Source organism: Phycodurus eques, chromosome 12 (genome assembly GCF_024500275.1).
Source record: "Phycodurus eques isolate BA_2022a chromosome 12, UOR_Pequ_1.1, whole genome shotgun sequence".
NCBI classification, from domain to species: Eukaryota; Metazoa; Chordata; class Actinopteri; order Syngnathiformes; family Syngnathidae; genus Phycodurus; species Phycodurus eques.
The window spans coordinates 16,089,213-16,107,440 of NC_084536.1; the positions used below are offsets into that span (position 1 = coordinate 16,089,213).

General features: G+C 38.2%; 3 protein-coding genes across 8 annotated transcripts in view; 2 read left to right on the forward strand and 1 right to left on the reverse strand.

Moving 5' to 3' along the window:
• The first annotated feature begins 635 nt into the window (after nt 1-635).
• ssb (small RNA binding exonuclease protection factor La) lies at nt 636-9,362 on the forward strand. Of its 3 annotated transcripts, XM_061692571.1 has the most exons (13): nt 660-718; nt 1,648-1,774; nt 3,142-3,199; nt 3,310-3,413; nt 4,486-4,660; nt 5,028-5,135; nt 5,221-5,324; nt 6,802-6,873; nt 6,955-6,997; nt 7,077-7,217; nt 8,122-8,308; nt 8,391-8,510; nt 8,598-9,362. In XM_061692571.1, exons 3-13 carry the CDS (start codon nt 3,149-3,151, stop codon nt 8,675-8,677), a joined length of 1,185 nt encoding a protein of 394 aa, XP_061548555.1. In that variant the 5' UTR covers nt 660-718; nt 1,648-1,774; nt 3,142-3,148; the 3' UTR covers nt 8,678-9,362. The 3 variants fall into 3 exon arrangements, with proteins under 3 accessions (XP_061548554.1, XP_061548555.1, XP_061548556.1); XM_061692570.1 differs by lacking the exon at nt 1,648-1,774 and having other exon boundaries at nt 636-718; XM_061692572.1 differs by lacking the exons at nt 660-718; nt 1,648-1,774 and adding an exon at nt 767-957.
• mettl5 (methyltransferase 5, N6-adenosine) lies at nt 8,346-10,653 on the reverse strand. Of its 2 annotated transcripts, XM_061692574.1 has the most exons (7): nt 10,486-10,592; nt 10,290-10,404; nt 10,027-10,211; nt 9,858-9,940; nt 9,272-9,323; nt 9,154-9,203; nt 8,346-8,798 (listed from the first exon to the last, which is right to left on the reverse strand). In XM_061692574.1, the coding sequence occupies exons 1-7, from the start codon at nt 10,583-10,585 to the stop codon at nt 8,757-8,759; spliced, it is 627 nt and encodes a 208-aa protein (XP_061548558.1). In that variant the 5' UTR covers nt 10,586-10,592; the 3' UTR covers nt 8,346-8,756. The 2 variants fall into 2 exon arrangements, with proteins under 2 accessions (XP_061548558.1, XP_061548557.1); XM_061692573.1 differs by lacking the exon at nt 8,346-8,798 and having other exon boundaries at nt 8,965-9,203; nt 10,486-10,653.
• A 561-nt stretch (nt 10,654-11,214) lies between these two features.
• The window catches only part of ubr3 (ubiquitin protein ligase E3 component n-recognin 3), a 37,249-nt gene continuing 30,235 nt past the window's right edge, over nt 11,215-18,228 (forward strand). For all 3 annotated transcript variants that reach the window (XM_061691527.1, XM_061691528.1, XM_061691529.1), the window contains exons 1-12: nt 11,215-11,832; nt 12,839-12,978; nt 14,292-14,444; nt 14,606-14,752; nt 15,090-15,130; nt 15,771-15,837; nt 15,922-16,052; nt 16,130-16,358; nt 16,468-16,647; nt 17,478-17,611; nt 17,712-17,798; nt 17,887-17,952. In XM_061691527.1, the coding sequence (XP_061547511.1) occupies nt 11,399-11,832; nt 12,839-12,978; nt 14,292-14,444; nt 14,606-14,752; nt 15,090-15,130; nt 15,771-15,837; nt 15,922-16,052; nt 16,130-16,358; nt 16,468-16,647; nt 17,478-17,611; nt 17,712-17,798; nt 17,887-17,952 (1,809 nt within the window). In that variant the 5' untranslated portion in view covers nt 11,215-11,398. The remainder of the gene's footprint in view (nt 11,833-12,838; nt 12,979-14,291; nt 14,445-14,605; nt 14,753-15,089; nt 15,131-15,770; nt 15,838-15,921; nt 16,053-16,129; nt 16,359-16,467; nt 16,648-17,477; nt 17,612-17,711; nt 17,799-17,886; nt 17,953-18,228) is intronic.

An 18,228-nucleotide genomic window follows, 5' to 3' on the forward strand; every position in this document is an offset into this window, starting at 1 on the left:
GTTTTTTTCCGGGCACTCCGGTTTCCTCCCACATCCCAAAAACATGCATGGTAGGTTAATTGACAACTCTAAATTGCCCGTAGGTATGAATGTGAGTGCGAATGGTTGTTTGTTTGTATGTGCCCTGCGATTGGCTGGCAACCAGTTCAGGGTGTACCCTGGCTCCTGCCCGTTGATAGCTGGGACAGGCCCCAGCACGCCTGCGACCCTTGTGAGGAGAAGCGGCTCAGAAAATGGATGGATGGATTCATTTGAAATTATAAAGTACAAAATATCAATTAAGCAACCAGTTTTATATATGAACATTTAGCCTCTTTCCAAATTGTGTTTTATTAAATAATTGGTTAAATAAGAAATAATTATTAAATAATACTGTAATTAAAAATGAAAATGAATTCATGTTTTATGAAGTTACTGATAGAGTAGTCACTGCACTGTTGTGGCACATTCGTCTGACTTGCCACTGAGCGAATGAGAGGCAGTTGTAGGTGTCTGTACAGTCCTAAAATGTCAATGTGTCAATTTGTGCTGTTGTACGTGAATACTAAAGTAGTATGACGGCAGCGACACCTACCGACATTTTGATAAAATGACATCCATTACAAACATACTGTGATATGGTCTCTTTAGGTCCTCCGGACTTTCCGTAGCACGCAGTCCCACATGTGCAAACTGGTCTCAACGACTAAACTTACCACCGGCGTCTATCAACTGTTTCGTAAGTACACTAGAACGCTCCAGTGTAATATGAAATATGAGTATTTTTTTTTTTTTTTTTTTTTTTTAAGGTTCTCGTGTAAGATTTGCTTTGTTGATTTAAACACACCACGTCGTTATTCAGCGTTTTTGAGCAGCACGCTGTCTTTGGAGTCACAGTTAAAACTGATGAAATGTGTGCAAATGTTTTAAAACCACATGAATATGACGACGAATTCATGTCGAGGCGTCAATATGAACGTAAGTAATTATTCTAAGTGGAAGCGTTCGTCTATATAGGAGCACGCTTTGTGGCCGCTATGCAAGTGCGACATGTTAGCTCGCTAGCTAACATGTTAACTGTGGCTGCGTTGTAGTAAAAACGCAACACTTCATTCCGCTTGAACGAATAATTTACCGTTGGATTTTATTTGTTGTGGAGTGTTTCTTAATGAGTTGACATAAAGCCTTAACTGTTAAGGGCATTTTATTTAAGATAGACAGTAAAAATGTCTGCATTTAGACAATTTAAGAAAATACTAACATATTTACAAAAGTTCAGGATCTTGCCTTTTGAAGCATTGCGATATCAAATAATTTCACTCTGAGGTACTCAACCTTTTTTGACTAGGGTAGGGACCCCTTACAGTGGAGAATTTAAACATAGTTTTTCCCAACACTCATAACTAACGCCAAATAAACAACTACCTTGTGCAGCAACAGTTCTAAAAGGTATTGGAATTATTATTATTATTATTATTTTTTTTAAACATCACAACATACAGATTAATGACCCATTTATTAGAAAGGAAGATGAACAAACTCGATTGAAATGAATTAAATAAGTAGGGTGAGAAAATGAGAAACTAATCCAGAGTTTAGCTGCTGGTCCTCCGCATTGAGAGAAGCCAGATCAGGTGGCTCGGGCATCTTATTAGGATGTCTCCCTAGTGAGGTGCTCCGGGCATGTCCGACCGGGAGGAGGCCCCGGCAAAACTCTGGACATGCTGGAGAGACTGTCATCTGGCTGGCCTGGGATGTCTTAGGACCCCCCCAGAAGAGCTGGACGAAGTGGCTGGTGAGAGGGAAGTCGAGGCATCTCTGCTTAGGCTGCTGCCCCCGTGACTCGACCTCGCATAAGCGGAAGCAAACGAACGGATGGATACATTCAATATGGTGGCACAGTGGACTAGTGGCTGCCTCATAGTTCTGTGGTCCAGGAGTCAAATCTCTGCTGTGGCCTTCCTGTGTGGAGTTTGCATACTCTCTGTGCTTCTGTGGGCTCTCTCCCAAATTCCAAAAACATGCTCTGTGGGTTAAATTCCTTCTTAAAATGTGTCTCCCCCCACCCCTATGGTAAAATTGACACCAAACATAATCTACATCCATCCATTCTCAATACCGCTTATCCTGTTCAAGGTCACAGGGTGCTGGAGCGTATGTCAGGTGACTTTGGGCGAAAGGCGGACTATAACCTGAACTGTCAGTCGCAGGGCACATATCGACACAGACGACCATTCACACTCATAGTCACACTGTCACTGAACAGGAACTGAACCCACACTGCCTGCGCTGAAGTCAGGTGAATGAATGTGCCACTACACCATTAGTGTCTCGATAACATTTAAAAAAAATAAAATAAAATAAATAAATCCATTCCCTGTTTTAGTGCAGTCAACGTGACTATGGTGATCTGATTATTCTCGGTAGTTGTGTAACAGGTATTCCATTCTGGATGTACATGGTTGTTTTATTTAATGAGCTATACAAACAACAACAAACTAACAAACAAAAGTATCTGACACAAACTTGAGCAACAATTTGAATCATAATCACTTCCTGGAAGGTTAATTTGCTGGGGTAAAATTAATCAATGATAAAACGTGTTAGTAAATTTGAAGGTAACGAGGGTGAATTGAAGACATCTAAGTTGTTGGTGTGAATGTAACTGTTGTTTGTCTGTATGGTGTCCTGCGATTGGCATGAGTGTAATCATTTTCACATTTTCTGTATGACAAGAAAGAAACCTGATGGAAGGCGATCACAGTCAATTGCGCTGAACATTGCCAAAAATACAGGGCCCATTTATATTTTGTAAAAAGCAGTGGTTTATCCACATTGGAAACTTACAACCTGAGCAGCAGATATTTAGACGAGGTTGGCTTGTCTTATCTATACTATTCTACATGACCAAAGACTGAAAGTGTCTCATGCATTTCAGTCATATCAGAGGTATTGAAAGGCCCAAAGCTAAGGTAGGGAGGGACATTTATTATATATTTTTTTGATGATCCAACATAATTTGTTGTAAATATGTTGTGGACCCCAGTTTGAGAACCACTAAGCGGTACAGAAAATGGATGAATGGATGATTTGTATATCTCACATTTAAGAACAGGCCAAAATTCCATATTAATTTGTGACCTTTGTTTTTTTTGTACACAGAACAGCCATGTCTGAAGAAATGTCTCCAGTTGAACTGAAAGTGGCTCGACAAATCGAGGTAATTTATTATGACATTCGTTTACAACCAGTATGGGTGTGTTTTGTATACTATATTCAGGTCATACACATCCTTTATAATAACTTTGTTTACTGTATTCTTGGCTGCAGTACTACTTTGGGAATCACAATCTTCTAAAAGACAGATTTCTTAAAGAACAACTTCAGGTTGACGATGGCTGGGTCACGTTGGAAACTATGCTTAAATTTAACAGGTTAGTGTCTTTGTCTTTCACAAGCACTAGTCATCTATGCAAGGTTAGATGACGCTAATTTGTGCATCCAACACAACTCAATACAACTTCTGCTTAAAATTTGGCTTTGACATGATAGTAGAGGCTTTGCAACCATGGGTGATGAAGGTATTTCTGCTTGAAAGTGGCTCTGGATCTTTTGCCAGCCTAGCTGATCATGTCATGGGCAGAGAGGTTCTGTGTGGTTGGTGTTATAAATTAGGAAGTGCATAACTGCTTGCTAATAGACACATTTTCATAAATATGCAGACAACAAAGATTTACTTGTTTGTGTAATGTCATACTTGATGAGTGGGCAGACATTCCAGAGACTCAACTATTTGTATACATTATTACTACATTACTATGAAAAAGTAAATTTTCCACAATATGTCTTCTTTAAATCTTGGCAGTAATTTCTAACGATGGAAACTATCAATAATGGTCCACAGTCTTGATAGTCCAATCTCACTTCACAATGTGCCCATGCTGTGTATTGTTTGGAGTTGTGTGCAGCGCAATAATGTATAATGATTTTCATTCATGATAGTGGCTTAAAGCTAGAGTGCGTGACTTAATAAAAAAAATTATACTTTTTTGTTTTTTTGAAATTAAAAAAAAAAAAAAAAAACATTAAATCCCAGCCACTACTGGAGATGATGCTGATTATGCCGATCAACTTCCCACATTCCCGTGCTGGCCCACTTGGTGGTGCACCACACATTTCCCCGAGGACCCCTTAGCTGTCCAACAAAGTGCCTGACATAAAATACGTCATCTCAAAGCGACAGCTGTTTTTGTAATGCAGAATTCCAGCCTAGGGGGCGCCAGAAATTACGCATATTGCCTTTTTAAAAGTAGGTTTCACATCACATCTGTAGAGTGAGGCTAAGGATATCAATGTTTTCTATTGATCGCAAAAAAATACAAGTTGACTCATTTATAACCTTTTGATTCAGGTCAACAGTCTAGTGCAGCAGTGTTTAGGTAATTTTTGTTGCGAGTTGATTAACTTTTGGCCAGTCATGTTGAATTCTTAACATTCTCTTTGCAGACTGAAATCCCTAACTTCTGATGCCAACGTCATCGTTTCTGCTCTCCAGAAATCAACAAGAGGCCTTTTGGAAATTAGTGAGGACAAGACTAAAATCAGGAGGTCTCCAGAAAAACCTTTACCTGAACTGAACGACGAGTACAAAGATGCTGTCAAACACAAATCTGTCTATATGGTAAATTCCTGAAAATGTATTTCTAAAATTAACTGTCAACTAATCGATATTTTAATTGGTACTTAGAAAAAAACAAAACAAAAGACTAAACAGGTCTTAGTTGTTGTTCTTCAGAGACTACATCTCAAGTTTCCATTACATCAAACTATGCACTTGTGCTTTCCCCCTGCATATGTCTGTGCTGTTTCGGACAGTATACATTTGCATGCTATAAAGTTATATTTGAAGTACTTAGAATTGAGCCTGTAGGAAAGTCACCCCTAAAATGGTAGTATATTTCCATCTCTGCGTGCATTTCTGTCATTATCATCCATCCTATCCCAGGGTCCCATCTCCGAGTCTTTTTCCATCATATTTGTTCCTCTAGAAAGGTTTTCCTTTGGGAACCTCCCTTGATGAGATCCAGGAGTGGTTGAATGGAAAAGGCAATGTAGAAAACATTCAAATGAGGAGAGACATGGAGAGACAGTTCAAGGTATTAAAAGTTAATTTGCAGTTGACTGTTGGAATAGATCATGCAATTTAGTGATATGAACTAGATTTTTGTTTTTTTGGGGCAGGGATCGGTGTTTGTCTGTTTTGACACAGAGGAGTCATCCAAGCAGTTCCTTGAACGTTCAGACATCAAATCATTCAAAGACAATGATATGCTCGTGTTATCAAGGTATGTATTACCACACTAATGTGTATAGGTATATTCTTTATTAGGTCTGGTCTCTAATTATGTAACACATTTAGTTCTTCCAAATTGGATTGAATAGATGGCAAAACTATGTATGCTCTTGTCATTTTATTATTACATACAGGTGCATCTAAAAAAAAAAAAAATATTTGAAAACTTCATATATTTTTGTAGTTCAATTGAAAAACTAATAGATTCACAACACAGAGTAAACTATTTAGATTATATTTATTACGTATTTTGATGATTTTACCACCCAGTACAGCTAATGAAAACCCCCATTTTACAATATCCAAGACATTAGAACATTACATAAGAAGTCAAAGAAATATTAATATGGCAATGAGGTTGGAATTGGCCTTCTAAAAAGTATTTTCTTGTTGAATTACTCTGTATAATTTATAAATGAGTTTCACTTTTGGAATTACAATGCTGTAATACAGTGAATTATCCTACAGTATTCTAATTAATTGAGAGGGCCTCTGTATTTGAATATTGTTGCTTTTAGCAACAATTAAATTGCTTTTTTGGAGTAAATAACAAAATATCGGATATTCAAGTTAACTAGCGGCACGGTGAACGACTGGTTAGAGCGTCTGCCTCACAGTTCTGAGGACCACGGTTCAATCCCTGGCCCCGCCTGTGTGGAGTTTGCATGTTCTCCCCGTGCCTGGGTGGATTTTCTCTGGGCACTCCGGTTTCCTCCCACATCGCAAAAACATGCATGGATTGGAGACTCTAAATTGCCCATAGGTGTGAATGTGAGTGCGGATGGTTGTTTGTTTGTATGTACCCTGCGATTGCCTGTCAACCAGTTCAGGGTGTACCTCGCTTCCTACCTGATGATAGGTGGGATAGGCTCCAGCACTCCCGCGACCCTTGTGTGGATAAGCGGCTCAGAAAATGGATGGCTAGATATTCAAGATAACAACTTTTGTACAGTTTATTCACTTACGTTTTGTGAAACAAATAGAAGGCATGTGAACTAACATGCAGTATTCCATTAGAGGTGTTTTTGAATAAAGGAAATGACATTTTTTAAAAAAAATCCAATTCATCGAAAAAACTAATTGATAGATTACTCGATTTTCAAAATTGTTCATTGCAGCCCTACTTCCAATAGCTATAAACATTGACAGCAGATGGCAGCAAATGGCCTATTAAAAGCCTAATATAATAATGTAATGCAATTGCAGACAATACTTTTTCTCAATTATTTTCTTGGTAGATGAGGCTAATAAACCTGTTAGTGTTGGGTTTCAAAGTGTAGAAGAATGATTTCAGTTTACTGTTTGTGCAAATGTGACACTCAAAAAGTTGACTTAGTATTTTATGCTGACAAAATTATATCTAAAATGGCAGTGATATATATTTATTTTTTAATGGCAATAAAATGTGCTATTAATGGACCTTGCTTGTACAGAGGTCTGTGAAGTAAAATGTTCTTGTGTGCTTACAGGGAAAATTACCATGCAAAGAAAGCACAGGAGAGAAAACAACACAAAGCAGAGACTAAAGCAAAGGTTAAACAGTGAGTACACAAATACCATTTTTTTTTTAAATTAAAAAAAAGGTTTTAAAGTAGCGTCGTCCTCTAACAAATCTCCCACAGGGATAAAGAACAGCAGCAGAAACACGTGGAGGAAAAAGATATGGTATGATTCCCTAAACGCTCTTCACAAGCTCAGTTGTTTGGAGGGTTGCCCGTGCTAATGACTCCTTGCTGTTTTGTAGGATCAGCTCTTGGAAGAACACTCAGGTGCCTTGTTAAAGTTCTCCGGAGAGCTGGAAGATGTTTCCAGAGAGGACTTTCATGACGTGTTCTCAGGGCATGGACGAATCAAGTGGGTTGATTTTACAAGAGGAGCCAAGGAGGTAAGTCAAGTCTTCCTCTGACAATGATGTTATTTCAAGTAGGGCGTAAACTATTAATCTACCATCTCAAATAATTAGATTACAAACAAAGTTGAAGTAAAATCTCTGACTCGAAACGTCGCAGTGATAATTTTTCCTAATGGACTAATGTTAATGCAGACTCACGCACCACTCTGTGTAGAAATAAGTTGCACTTTCAATCACTATTGAACCAATGGTAATACCCCCCCAAGAAACAAAAAAGAATGTAAAAAGCACATTCATACATGAGTTGCTACGGCCACAACCAATGGCCAGCCACTAAACAGTATGCAGACTGGCCGAAGATTAACCAGTTAACACAGCAATTTGCTTACCTTAGCTCACAGACAGCTGAACAGAAAACTCTACACTCGTATTTGCTGACTCCATCATCCACCAGACCAGGCCCCATCATTTAACCCTGCTTTTATGTTGCGGGTCAGATTGACCCAGTAGTAGTTATTTGGAATGAAACTTATTCTGGTGGGCTTAATGAATGTGTTAACATATACAGTACGTTCCTTTTGCAATAAATTGGTCAGTAAAAGAGAACTTGTTTTTCTCGGTTTCTGACACTTTTGGATAATTTGGGACAAATTGACCCGAGAACATTGCTGTTCCTGAGAAATGAATGTAGCAGCAGGGTTAAAGCCACACGCACTCAAGGTCACAGATGTTGGGATCGAACGTGAGGTCTGGTGACCCCGAGTGGACAACTATAATACCTGCATCACGTGCAAATTTCTTTGTTTATTAATGCAAAATCATTTGTTTTGATCTGATTAATTGATGCAATAATTGGTACAATAATTGAATCAAAAAATATTCGAGAGCTGTAGCCCTTTTCATTTGGTTAATCAGACATGTCTCGACTCTCAACAAGGGCACCCTTCTCTTTGATGGAAATGCGAAGGAGGCATTTGAGAAGGCCAAAGAGGCAAATGACGGAGAGCTTAAAGTCAAGAATAATAATGTTACTTGGAAGCTGCTTGAAGGAGAAGAGGAGAAAGAGGTCCTGAAAAAGATAATTGAAGCGCAACAAGATTCTCTCAGCCGGAGCAAAGGAAGAGGTAAACAATTTCAGTCAAAGCAGCCAATCAAACAGATCATTTCTTTATCAGCGCTTTAATTACAATATTGTCTCTCTTAAAGGAGGCAGAGGAAAATCTGGCGGCAGAGGAAGAGGAGGTCGAAAAGGAAAAGGGGGAAGAGATCAAGGCAGAACTCAATACCAGGGCAAGAAGACGAAGTTTGATAGTGATGATGAGGATGGTAATTGAGCATATTTCAAGGCTTGATCATATATTTGTATATAATAAGATTTTTCAACAATGTTAATTAATTCTGCTTTTCCTCTAGCACCTGTGGCCCCGAAGAGGGAACTTGAAGAAGCTGATGGTCCTGCGGCAAAGGTGGCCAAAACTGAAAACGGATCTTAGTAAGGCCATACACTGAATTTCTTTTGGAGAAAACATTTATTCTATACAGTGGCAAACAAGTTCATTCCAATCAAAATCTTCAGGCTTTGGAGAACCGTAGAAAGTCCACCTGAATGTCGACCTAGAGAACAATTTGCAAAGCTTGGTGTCAGTATTTTGCTTTTCATGTCCATTAATGCACCTATGTTTCTCTTTAGACAATTTTGACTTTTATTATGTATAACTTTCTGCTCTCAGATTGTAATTTAATTTGAACAGAACATTTGTGTTGGTTTTTTTAAGACTCCTCGTGTGACAAGAATCTGCCACTATTTTTTTTCTTGTAGATTCCCTACATTATGAAATAAAGTGTTGCAATTTTTTACGTTTTTCATTGTGAATTGCAAACAAACCATGCATAACAAGTTGGCAGTTTTAATGTGCCTGCTAAGCAGCTGTCCAGATGGGAAAAGAGTGTGAAGAGCATTTAAACTCACCGATTTCTTTTTGTGAAACTTGTAAGAAGCTGGCAAGTCGTATCTCAGTTCTGTTTACACACAGAAAAAAGCCAACTGTTCTCATTTCAACTGTTCTGATGTGCTTGTGTTGGATTACCTGCAATGACTTCCATCTTCACTCCCCAGTCATTGGCCTTCTTTTGTATGTGCTGGAATGGAAAAGGAATATAAACTTGTCAGACACCTTTGTTCTTGTTGATTTATTGCCCGCAAAGTGAATAGTTAACAGGGACAGCTATAATTAACTGACAGAATGAATTGGGACAAAACAAGATTCCTACGAGACTGAATTAAATATAATGAACAGTTAATGCATTCATTACACAAAACAAGGAACAATACGGTAGACCCCTTATAACTGTATGTATTTTTATATACTTACAACCTTATAATCTTAACTGTGGGCCTGTGAAGCCCTTAGAGACCGTTTTGTGACTAAGAGCTATAAAATAAACTTGACTTCGATTGTTAAAATACACCGTGTGGTTACATTTCAAGTACAACTACACTCCATGCATCACTACACTTTCACAAGAGTAAGATTTGAACTGCCACTATGCACGTCTATATCATAAAGACTTTTATTAGTTATATGTCTAACTATGTTTCTTAAAAATTTGCCTTTAAAATTCTGGCGACTTGTATTAATTTTAGACAGCGACAGTTCTCAATGCTTGACTTACCTCACGTGTTGTTGTTTTATGGAGTGAATACACAGCGGTATTAGCCATTGTTATAGCAGCTCTCAAAAACTTCATGTCCATACCTTAAGGAAAAAGGTCATAATTATGAATATTCTAACATTTTAATGTACGACTCTATTCTGTGAAAATTTGTGAATTACTTCATCACCCTGGTTGTGTTTTGTTCCAAAAGGGGGATTCATGATGACAGTGTCAAAAGAGTTGTTTAAGTCTTCTTCCCTCAATGAACACAAATCACACTGGACCAGATCAACGTTGGAAAGCTCAAATTCATCTGCATTTCTTTTGAAAATGTCCAACGCGTCGTTGTCAATGTCGAAACCGACGCATAACCTTTACAAAACATATTAGTGAAGCTTAAATATTAAAATTTTAATATTCATAAATATGACAAAAATAAGTCAAGCTCACCCTGCTTCAAGCATCGCCGCACCGATGCTGAGAACCCCACAGCCACATCCCAGGTCTGCCACGAGTTTAGCCTCAATATCATCAAACGTGTTGTGTATCGTGTAAAGCATGCACGCTGTGGAAACATAAAAGTAAATCTGATTCATTTAAAGCAAAGTAAACAAACGCCCCGGTGAGCGCACCTTTGGCTCCTCACCAGCAATATGTGCACTCGTTGGATATTGCTCCAGAAGGATTTTGGGCTTTTCAAACGTATCCACTTGTTGTAGACAACTTTCCAATTCTTTAAGTTTCATTGTGTGCAACTATAAGGTCTTAACTTGCCCATAGAAAGAAAAGTTTACTATGGACGAGACGACTTCCGTATTGGTGTATCAACTAAAACATACCGATATGGAACCAACACACGGGATGATATTCCCGCTCTTACACAAATTTAACAATATTGTAACGCATGATAAAATATGATGTCATAACCACCATGAAATACAATCGCACCTTATAAAACGTAACGAGCTTAGAGACATTTTAAATTATAGCAACTTAACCAGATAATTAATGGATGTATTTGATGTATATTTGCTTTTATATTTAAAGTAATAATAGAATGTACATGGATATAAAATGGTTTCGGGCATCACTTAAATTCAAATATCTCATTTAAAATATTATTATTTTTTTGACTAGGGCTGGGACTAATGATAATTTTAATAATCGATAAATCATACTCGCGACCTTTGTAGGATAAGGGGTTCAGAAAATGGATGGATGGGATATTTATTATTTTTAAAAAAATGTACGGCTGGGTTGTTTAAAGGGGGGGGGGCGAAATTAGGCCATCTGTTGCCTAGAAGCAAGAACGCAAACACACGGATATAGGTGTGTCTGAACGAAGTTCGGAAGCTAGAGTTTTTTTTGGGGGGGAAACAACACCTTAAATATACACGTACAATAAGTGCGAATTGCAACTTTTTAGGGCTGCATATCTCTTTTATATATTAAAAAAATTATAATATTCAACGAACGCTAATAACGAAGAGTATCGCGAGAAGCCGCGAGAACATGGTAGCAAGATATCCAAAATACATTTGTGGACAACAAGCCAGCGAATGATGGCGGCGTCGCTGTTGCGCCGGGACAAGAAAGCTACTGCCGCTCACCTGAAGGCAGACTTGAGGCGGACTGACAACAGCTCTGCGCTCCGACAAATTCACGAGCTGCTGGACGACGTGCTCAATCCCGAAAAACCAGCGACGGACACAGAGGCGCTTGACTGGTGTAAATGTCTCATTGCAGGAGGCGAAGCATTCGAGCAGTTCTGCAAAACGGTCCGCTCTTATGACAACGCCACCCTATGCGGCTTGGTGTGGACGGCGAATTTTGTGGCATATCGATGCCGGACCTGTGGCATCTCCCCTTGCATGTCACTGTGCGCCGAGTGCTTCAACAACGGAGACCATACTAGCCATGACTTCAACATGTTCCGGAGCCAGGCTGGCGGGGCCTGTGACTGTGGAGACAGTAATGTCATGCGAGAGAGTGGGTGAGCCAAGTTCGCTAAAGCTAAGCTGTGCTACCCGGTGACAGGTGCTGTACTTTGGAAAGGAGCTTCTTGTTAATATTCAAATGTCGTCAGCTACGTCGAATAATACAACCTTTGTGTCATTAAGTGCAATACATAACTTCGAATTGCTACAAGTCACCCGACCTCTCGCCTCTCCTGTCATTAATGTGCAAGATACTGTAGTTAGCATTGACTTAGCTACTAACATTAGCCAGTCAATCAGAACATCATAATCTTAAACTTGAACATGACTATATTTTATAGTTATGAGGTTGTTTGGACATGGTCTGATAGTTCGAGGATCGTGGTGAACCCTTTTTGCTAACGGCACACGTCACATTTGTGCTAGTGATAGCGAGGGTTTAATGATGTTGCCTCATCGTAAAACAATGATTGCATCAATTCCGCACCTGCTCTTGCGGATGAGGGCGTGTCCTTCTAGAACAAACACTTAAAAAATATTTGTATTTAGGATTAAAAAAAAAAAAAAGCAAAATCTGAGCTATTAAAAATTTTTTTGTTGGGCGCTTGTTAAAAATTTTGGCAAAAACCATTGAAATAGAACATCACCCAAATACAACAAAAAGAATAAGTAATTTTTCTACACTGTACATCAGAACGTATTTGGAAGTGTTCTCACTGCACGTACATTGCCAAAAGTTTATAATTAACATCTTAAATGTTGTAATATTTATGTAGCCAAAAGTAAAAACAAATTAACTTTTCTCAATTTTTTTTTTTTTTCTCAAACTATAATTAGCCGGTGAGTGTAGTTGCTTTGTTTCCAAAGTTCATGAGGTTCCAGGAAGCCAAATCAGGTTTGTATATACTGGTGTTCATTAAAAGGAATCACATTTATTAAACAAACACCTGTTGTATTATTCATTCACTGACCAAGAGATTTCAGACAGTGAGTTTAATAGAGGCAACCATTTTCTGAATGCTCTGAGATGTCGGTTTTCTACAAAATATTTTTTTCAAACAGCTTTTGCAGACGGCATCGGTTGAGAACAGGAGAGAACATCCCGTCAATTCCCAGAGATCTTCTGTTGATGTCAGAGTTGGTTCTCCCTCGCTTTATCCTGTCTGTCATACAGTATTTGAGGGATGGATATACAGAACCAGGTGAAAACTAGTTATTCGTTATCTTTTCTGTCATAAAATAAAATACTTTATGTGACCCAGTCTTCAAACAGAAGTCAAGTCTATGAGTTGGAAACCAAGCCATAATTTTTTTAATTATTTTTTTAAAAAAATCAGTTTATTTGAAAGGGGACAATGCAATTTCATAAAACACATGAAATACACATGGTTAAAAAAGCCAGAATTAGCCAGACGGCTAGTTTTAGTCTGTAGTCCCCTGGCCATGATGTAAAAAAGCAGTAAAATACATCTACAAGACAATATAAAACAGGATACATAAAGACTTACTATACTATTAAGAGAGAATAAAACCACAAATCATTTGATCATAACAAAAAAAAAAAGACATCATAACATATTTGTCTTTTAGTGTTGGCAGCTATAGGTGTTAACTAACCACATTTTCAGTTTTTTTGTGAAGGCCTTGTATGTTGTAAGCAGTTTAACCTCCTCAGGTACTGAGTTCCACTCACCAGCGCTCCTCACTGACCAGGCTGACTTACTGAAAGTGCTCCTGCGCAGAGGAATGAGACAGTCACCTCTGACAGAGCCTCGAGTGACACGCTCAGAGCTGTTTCTTTGGTTGATGAACTCAGCCAGAGGAGCTGGAGCCAAATCATGCAGTACTTTATAAATCAAATTTAAATCTGCAAATATGTGAAGACTGTCCCAGTTTAAAAGACTGTATTTTTTTAAAATTGCACAGAGATGATAGTGCCTTGGTTTTTTATCCATCACTTTAATTACTTGTTTGTACAAAACTTCCAGTGGTTTTTTTGCATTCTGACCAGCCTGGGACCAACTGGTTATGCAATAGTTAAAGTGACTAAGAATCATTGAATGTAAGTACATTTTTGCGGCTTCAGTTGACATTTCATTTCGAATTGCACGAACATTTGCGAGGTTTAATTTGATATTTTTACACAATTTGTCAATATGGGCTTTAAAGGAAAGCTGTGAATCTATTACTAACCCAAGATATTTGTATTGGCTGACAATTTGCATTTTTTCTCCATTAACAAGTATGTCGGGGTCAGGTGTTACTCTATTTGTTTTAGTGAAATACATGCCTACAGTTTTAGAAACGTTTAGCTGTCAGCATGTCTGCACTATAATATCTTATTATATATCTTATATATAATATCTTATCTTATACTATAATATCTTATTACATATTAAATGCAGACATAGATAAATTGCGCAAGCTGCATACAAGTGTAATGGTCCTGTTTAGATCCGATCTCATGTTTACAATGAGCTGAGAGTCACAACTTGTATTTATCTCCCTGCACCAGACACCTCATCTGAGAGAGATTTACAAAAAGTTCTTCAGCAGCTGGAGCCTCAAATCTCCTTCCTGGAGGAGCTCACCAAAATGGGCGGAGCAATGCGGACTGTACTAACAAAGATCTTGACCAACCAACAAACATTCAAGGAATTGAGCATGGGTAACTTCTCATTCAAATCCATTGTTATTTTGCTTTACTTTTTCTAGGTTTGTTCATCATGGTATAAAGGACAATATACTTAAAAGATACATACTAAGAGAATCCAGCACATCGCCCTATAAATGACAAAGTTCTATTTTCTTTTGACATTGCTGCGGTAGGCCAGGAGGACAATTTGTTCGCTAAAAAGAATTACGACAAATATTTGGCAGCACTGAAGAATTCTGGCTTGGTGTCTGTAGAGGACAAGGCCCAAAGTACTGGCGACGTCGCTGTCGGGGCCGAAGGAGGTGCTAACGCCCTACTGGGTGAGATTTCCTTTCTGCGCATGTTACCTTTCCATAGATTTTTTTTATTTTTTAATTCACAGTTTGGTTGTGGAATGTTCCTAAATCTGCTCGTCTGTCAAACTTTTAATCTTGCTGTTAAAAAACATCTCCTTCTACAGGGCACTGTAAAAGCATGAACATTAATCTTGAATGTGCGCTATTTGATCTTTAACTGTTTATGAGCTGTGTAATTATTATCATGGTGAAATATAATTTCCTTAGTCACTTACTTGGATGCAATGTTTAATGACTAAGGTGGAGTATTGTTCTAACAATCTTCATGAACTAGCTATGCTCAATTTACTTTCACTTTTAGGATCCGCAGCATCAGGGAGCCCAGATGAGTCGAGCAAAGAGGTTTGTGAAAAACTTTGAACAGATACTCTTTTAAAATGTTATAATAAAATATCTAAAGTCAAGCGCAATTTGTTCCTGGATGATGGTCCGATTTGGAGACAGTTTTTCCCACGGACAATAATAGAAATCTGTTTCAGGGTCAAACTGTTGCAGTCACAAAACCTTGATTAAATGTACAGGCAAATTTAAACACTTTTTATGTTACTAAAAGTGTAAAAAATAAGTTAACTGCTGTTAATATTAAGAGTGAAAACAATAAAGGGGTCTTAATTTTCATGACGGATTACAAAGGGGCACTAGAATTGTGCACAAGGTCACACTGGATACCACACGAGTCTTGCTGTGTAATCATCATCTTGTCACATTGATCCTGATACATAGTCTATTGAAATAAGTGTCGCATTAGGAAAGTCTTCGAAAGATTCGTGTGACGAAAGGAATAGTTTTGCAAAAAGTTGTACTCAATCCCAAGGGGCATTTTACTATAGAGGTGTACTGTAAAGTTACTTTTTACTCATACCAAATTACTCTCTGGATAGTTTATAAATATTTTTTTTACTCACACCAAATCACTCTGGATAGTTTATAAATTAGAGTTGAGTGATTTTTATTGAGTGGCTTTTTTTCCCCCCATTCACAGGAGGACCAAGATGCGGGACAATCTGTTGGTCAGAGAAAGAGGGTTAAGCTGAGTAGCAGTACAAAAGGTAATGTTGAGGAAATACAGATTTATTCTAATATATTTTATGGTTCGTGAACTACTCTTCTCATTCTCACTTTTCTTCTCTCAGACCTGTCTATTATTGAATGTTTGAAGCATAAGTGTTTTTTGGAGGAGCTCCTGTTTTGGACAATCAAATACGAGTTTCCACAGAAGAAGGTCACCTTCTTACTGAACATGTTACCAGATCAAGATTACAAGGTCATTCTCGAGAAAGAATTCATCATCTCATAGTAAATACACTATTTAATTCCTGTTTTGTTTTTTGGTCTTGGCAGATCACTTTTACAAAAACATTTGTTCAGCATTATGCATTCATCATGAAAACCCTGATGAAAAGCCACGAGTCTGACACAATGTCCAACCGTATCGTACATATCAGCGTGCAGTTGTTCAGCAACGAGGAACTGGCTCGTCATGTGACTGAGGAGTGTCAGCTGCTGGACATCATGGTCACTGTCCTCCTTTACATGATGGAAAGTTGCCTTATTAAAAGTGAACTTCAGGGTTAGTACTCATAATGGCTCAACCATTTTGTATTTGGGTTAATATAAAGAACTTGCTCTGAATGTTATTTAACCAGCCCATACTGGTTTGAACCATTTTCCTTTTTCAGATGAAGAAAACAGTCGCCATGTTGTGGTGAATTGCAGCGAGGCTCTGTTGAAGAATAACACATACTGGCCATTAGTTAGTGATTTTATCAACATTTTGTCACACCAAAGTGTTGCAAAAAAGTTCCTTGAAGACCATTCGTTGTTAATGCTGTGGATGAGCTTTGTGTCATTTTTCCAAGGTAAGTCCTGTGAAGCAACTTTACCTTTTTTGTTTTTGTCTTTTCTCTCTCTGGTCATGGAGGAGCCTGATCACTCACATTCACACCAGTTACATAGCTTGCTTCAAGACATTATTCTTCAAAACCATTTTTCCCCCCATGAATTGCTTTTTTTAGGAAGTTTTTTTGTGAAAAACTTTAGATGTTGGTAGCGGTGTGCCCAAAGAGGCATAGATATCCTGGATATACCAGAGGGACAAAAGTATTTGGATAATTGTTCAATGTAATCCAAATAAAATAAAAATGACAGTTATGATTTTGCTCCCCTTTATTTCCCTCTTCTACGAAGTTTTATAGAATGCCATTAAGTAATTGTTCTTGGCTTCCAGTGAATTCAAATTTTTATAATTACCCTCTGTTGTTTATTTATTAGAGAATTCCATTGCCATCTATTTTTTTGTGATACAAATTTTAAAGTGTAAATGCAATATTTCATCATGCCACTGTTTCATCACTCCTGCTTCCACATACCGTATGTTCCTTTTAAACGCAAGCAGTCATTTGTTTTGTTGTAATGATTGTTGGTGCACAGTGGTACATATGAGACTGTGTCACTGAATTAGAATAATGCTTTATGCTGCTAACTTGCCATGTCCAGTCATGGCACTAAAAATAACACGACTCCTTGCTCAGCGGGTTTGAGTGTCTTTTTGCTAGGGTAATGTGCACAGTCGTCCTACTACATTGTATGCCTGGCTCCTGCTATACATTCTCCAATATACAGTCCTAATAATGTGTAGTTGCCCCCAAAGTATGTGGCCTCTAACTTTTGTAATTTTGTGTTCTGATAGGAATGAACCTGAATAAGCGGGAGTTGAATGAACATGTGGAATTTGAGTCTCAGACATACTATGCAGCATTTGCAGCTGAGCTGGAGGCCTGTGCGCAACCAATGTGGGGTCTTTTAACTCACTGCAAAGTCAAAGTAAGTCCGGCCCATTTTCTTACACTTGACTATACACTTGAAGCTGCACTTACTGTACAGCCATATAAGGAGTTTTAACGTGTTAATTGTGTCCCTGCAGGAGACTCAGGAGTATACTAAAACTGTGGTACGCTACTGTTTGGAGACTCTTCAGATCTGGTTTGATGCCATCAGCTTTAATGATGAGGTAAAGTTAAAAGGCTCAGTATCTCGATAACACAGGCAGGCGAGCCTTTCGCCCTTGATGTTTCTCATGGCTTTTATTTCTCTTTCAGCCTTTGCCAAATCAAGTGACATTTCACTTGCCACTGCACCGCTACTATGCCATGTTCCTCAGTAAGGTATGTCTAACTGCTGGGATGTCAGTGTAAAAGGATACAGTACACTGCAGTGAAACTCCACATATTTGTGGGTCGGCATTTAACGAATTCACTCACATATTTGCAGATTTATGGGCAGTAGGCTTTTTATTTTGAATTTTTATTTTTTTTTTAAACCTTATCCTCCATTATTTGTGGGAAAACCACGGCTAATCGCTAATAATTTTTGTTCTTGGGCCAAAGCAGGTAAAGTATTTCCTAAGCGCCATCTATTGGAATCTTGGTGTTGTTGTTAGG

Coding starts and splice junctions, on each gene's coding strand:
- ssb (XM_061692570.1), top strand. CDS start 3,149: ATGTCTGAAGAAATGTCTCCAGTTGAACTGAAAGTGGCTCGACAAATC. Junction 5,325..6,801: donor GATATGCTCGTGTTATCAAG/GTATGTATTACC, acceptor GTGTGCTTACAG/GGAAAATTACCATGCAAAGA. Junction 6,874..6,954: donor ACTAAAGCAAAGGTTAAACA/GTGAGTACACAA, acceptor AATCTCCCACAG/GGATAAAGAACAGCAGCAGA.
- mettl5 (XM_061692573.1), bottom strand. CDS start 10,585: ATGAAACTTAAAGAATTGGAAAGTTGTCTACAACAAGTGGATACGTTT. Junction 10,405..10,485: donor AACGAGTGCACATATTGCTG/GTGAGGAGCCAA, acceptor ATGTTTCCACAG/CGTGCATGCTTTACACGATA. Junction 9,324..9,857: donor ATAAAACAACAACACGTGAG/GTAAGTCAAGCA, acceptor TTTCCATTCCAG/CACATACAAAAGAAGGCCAA.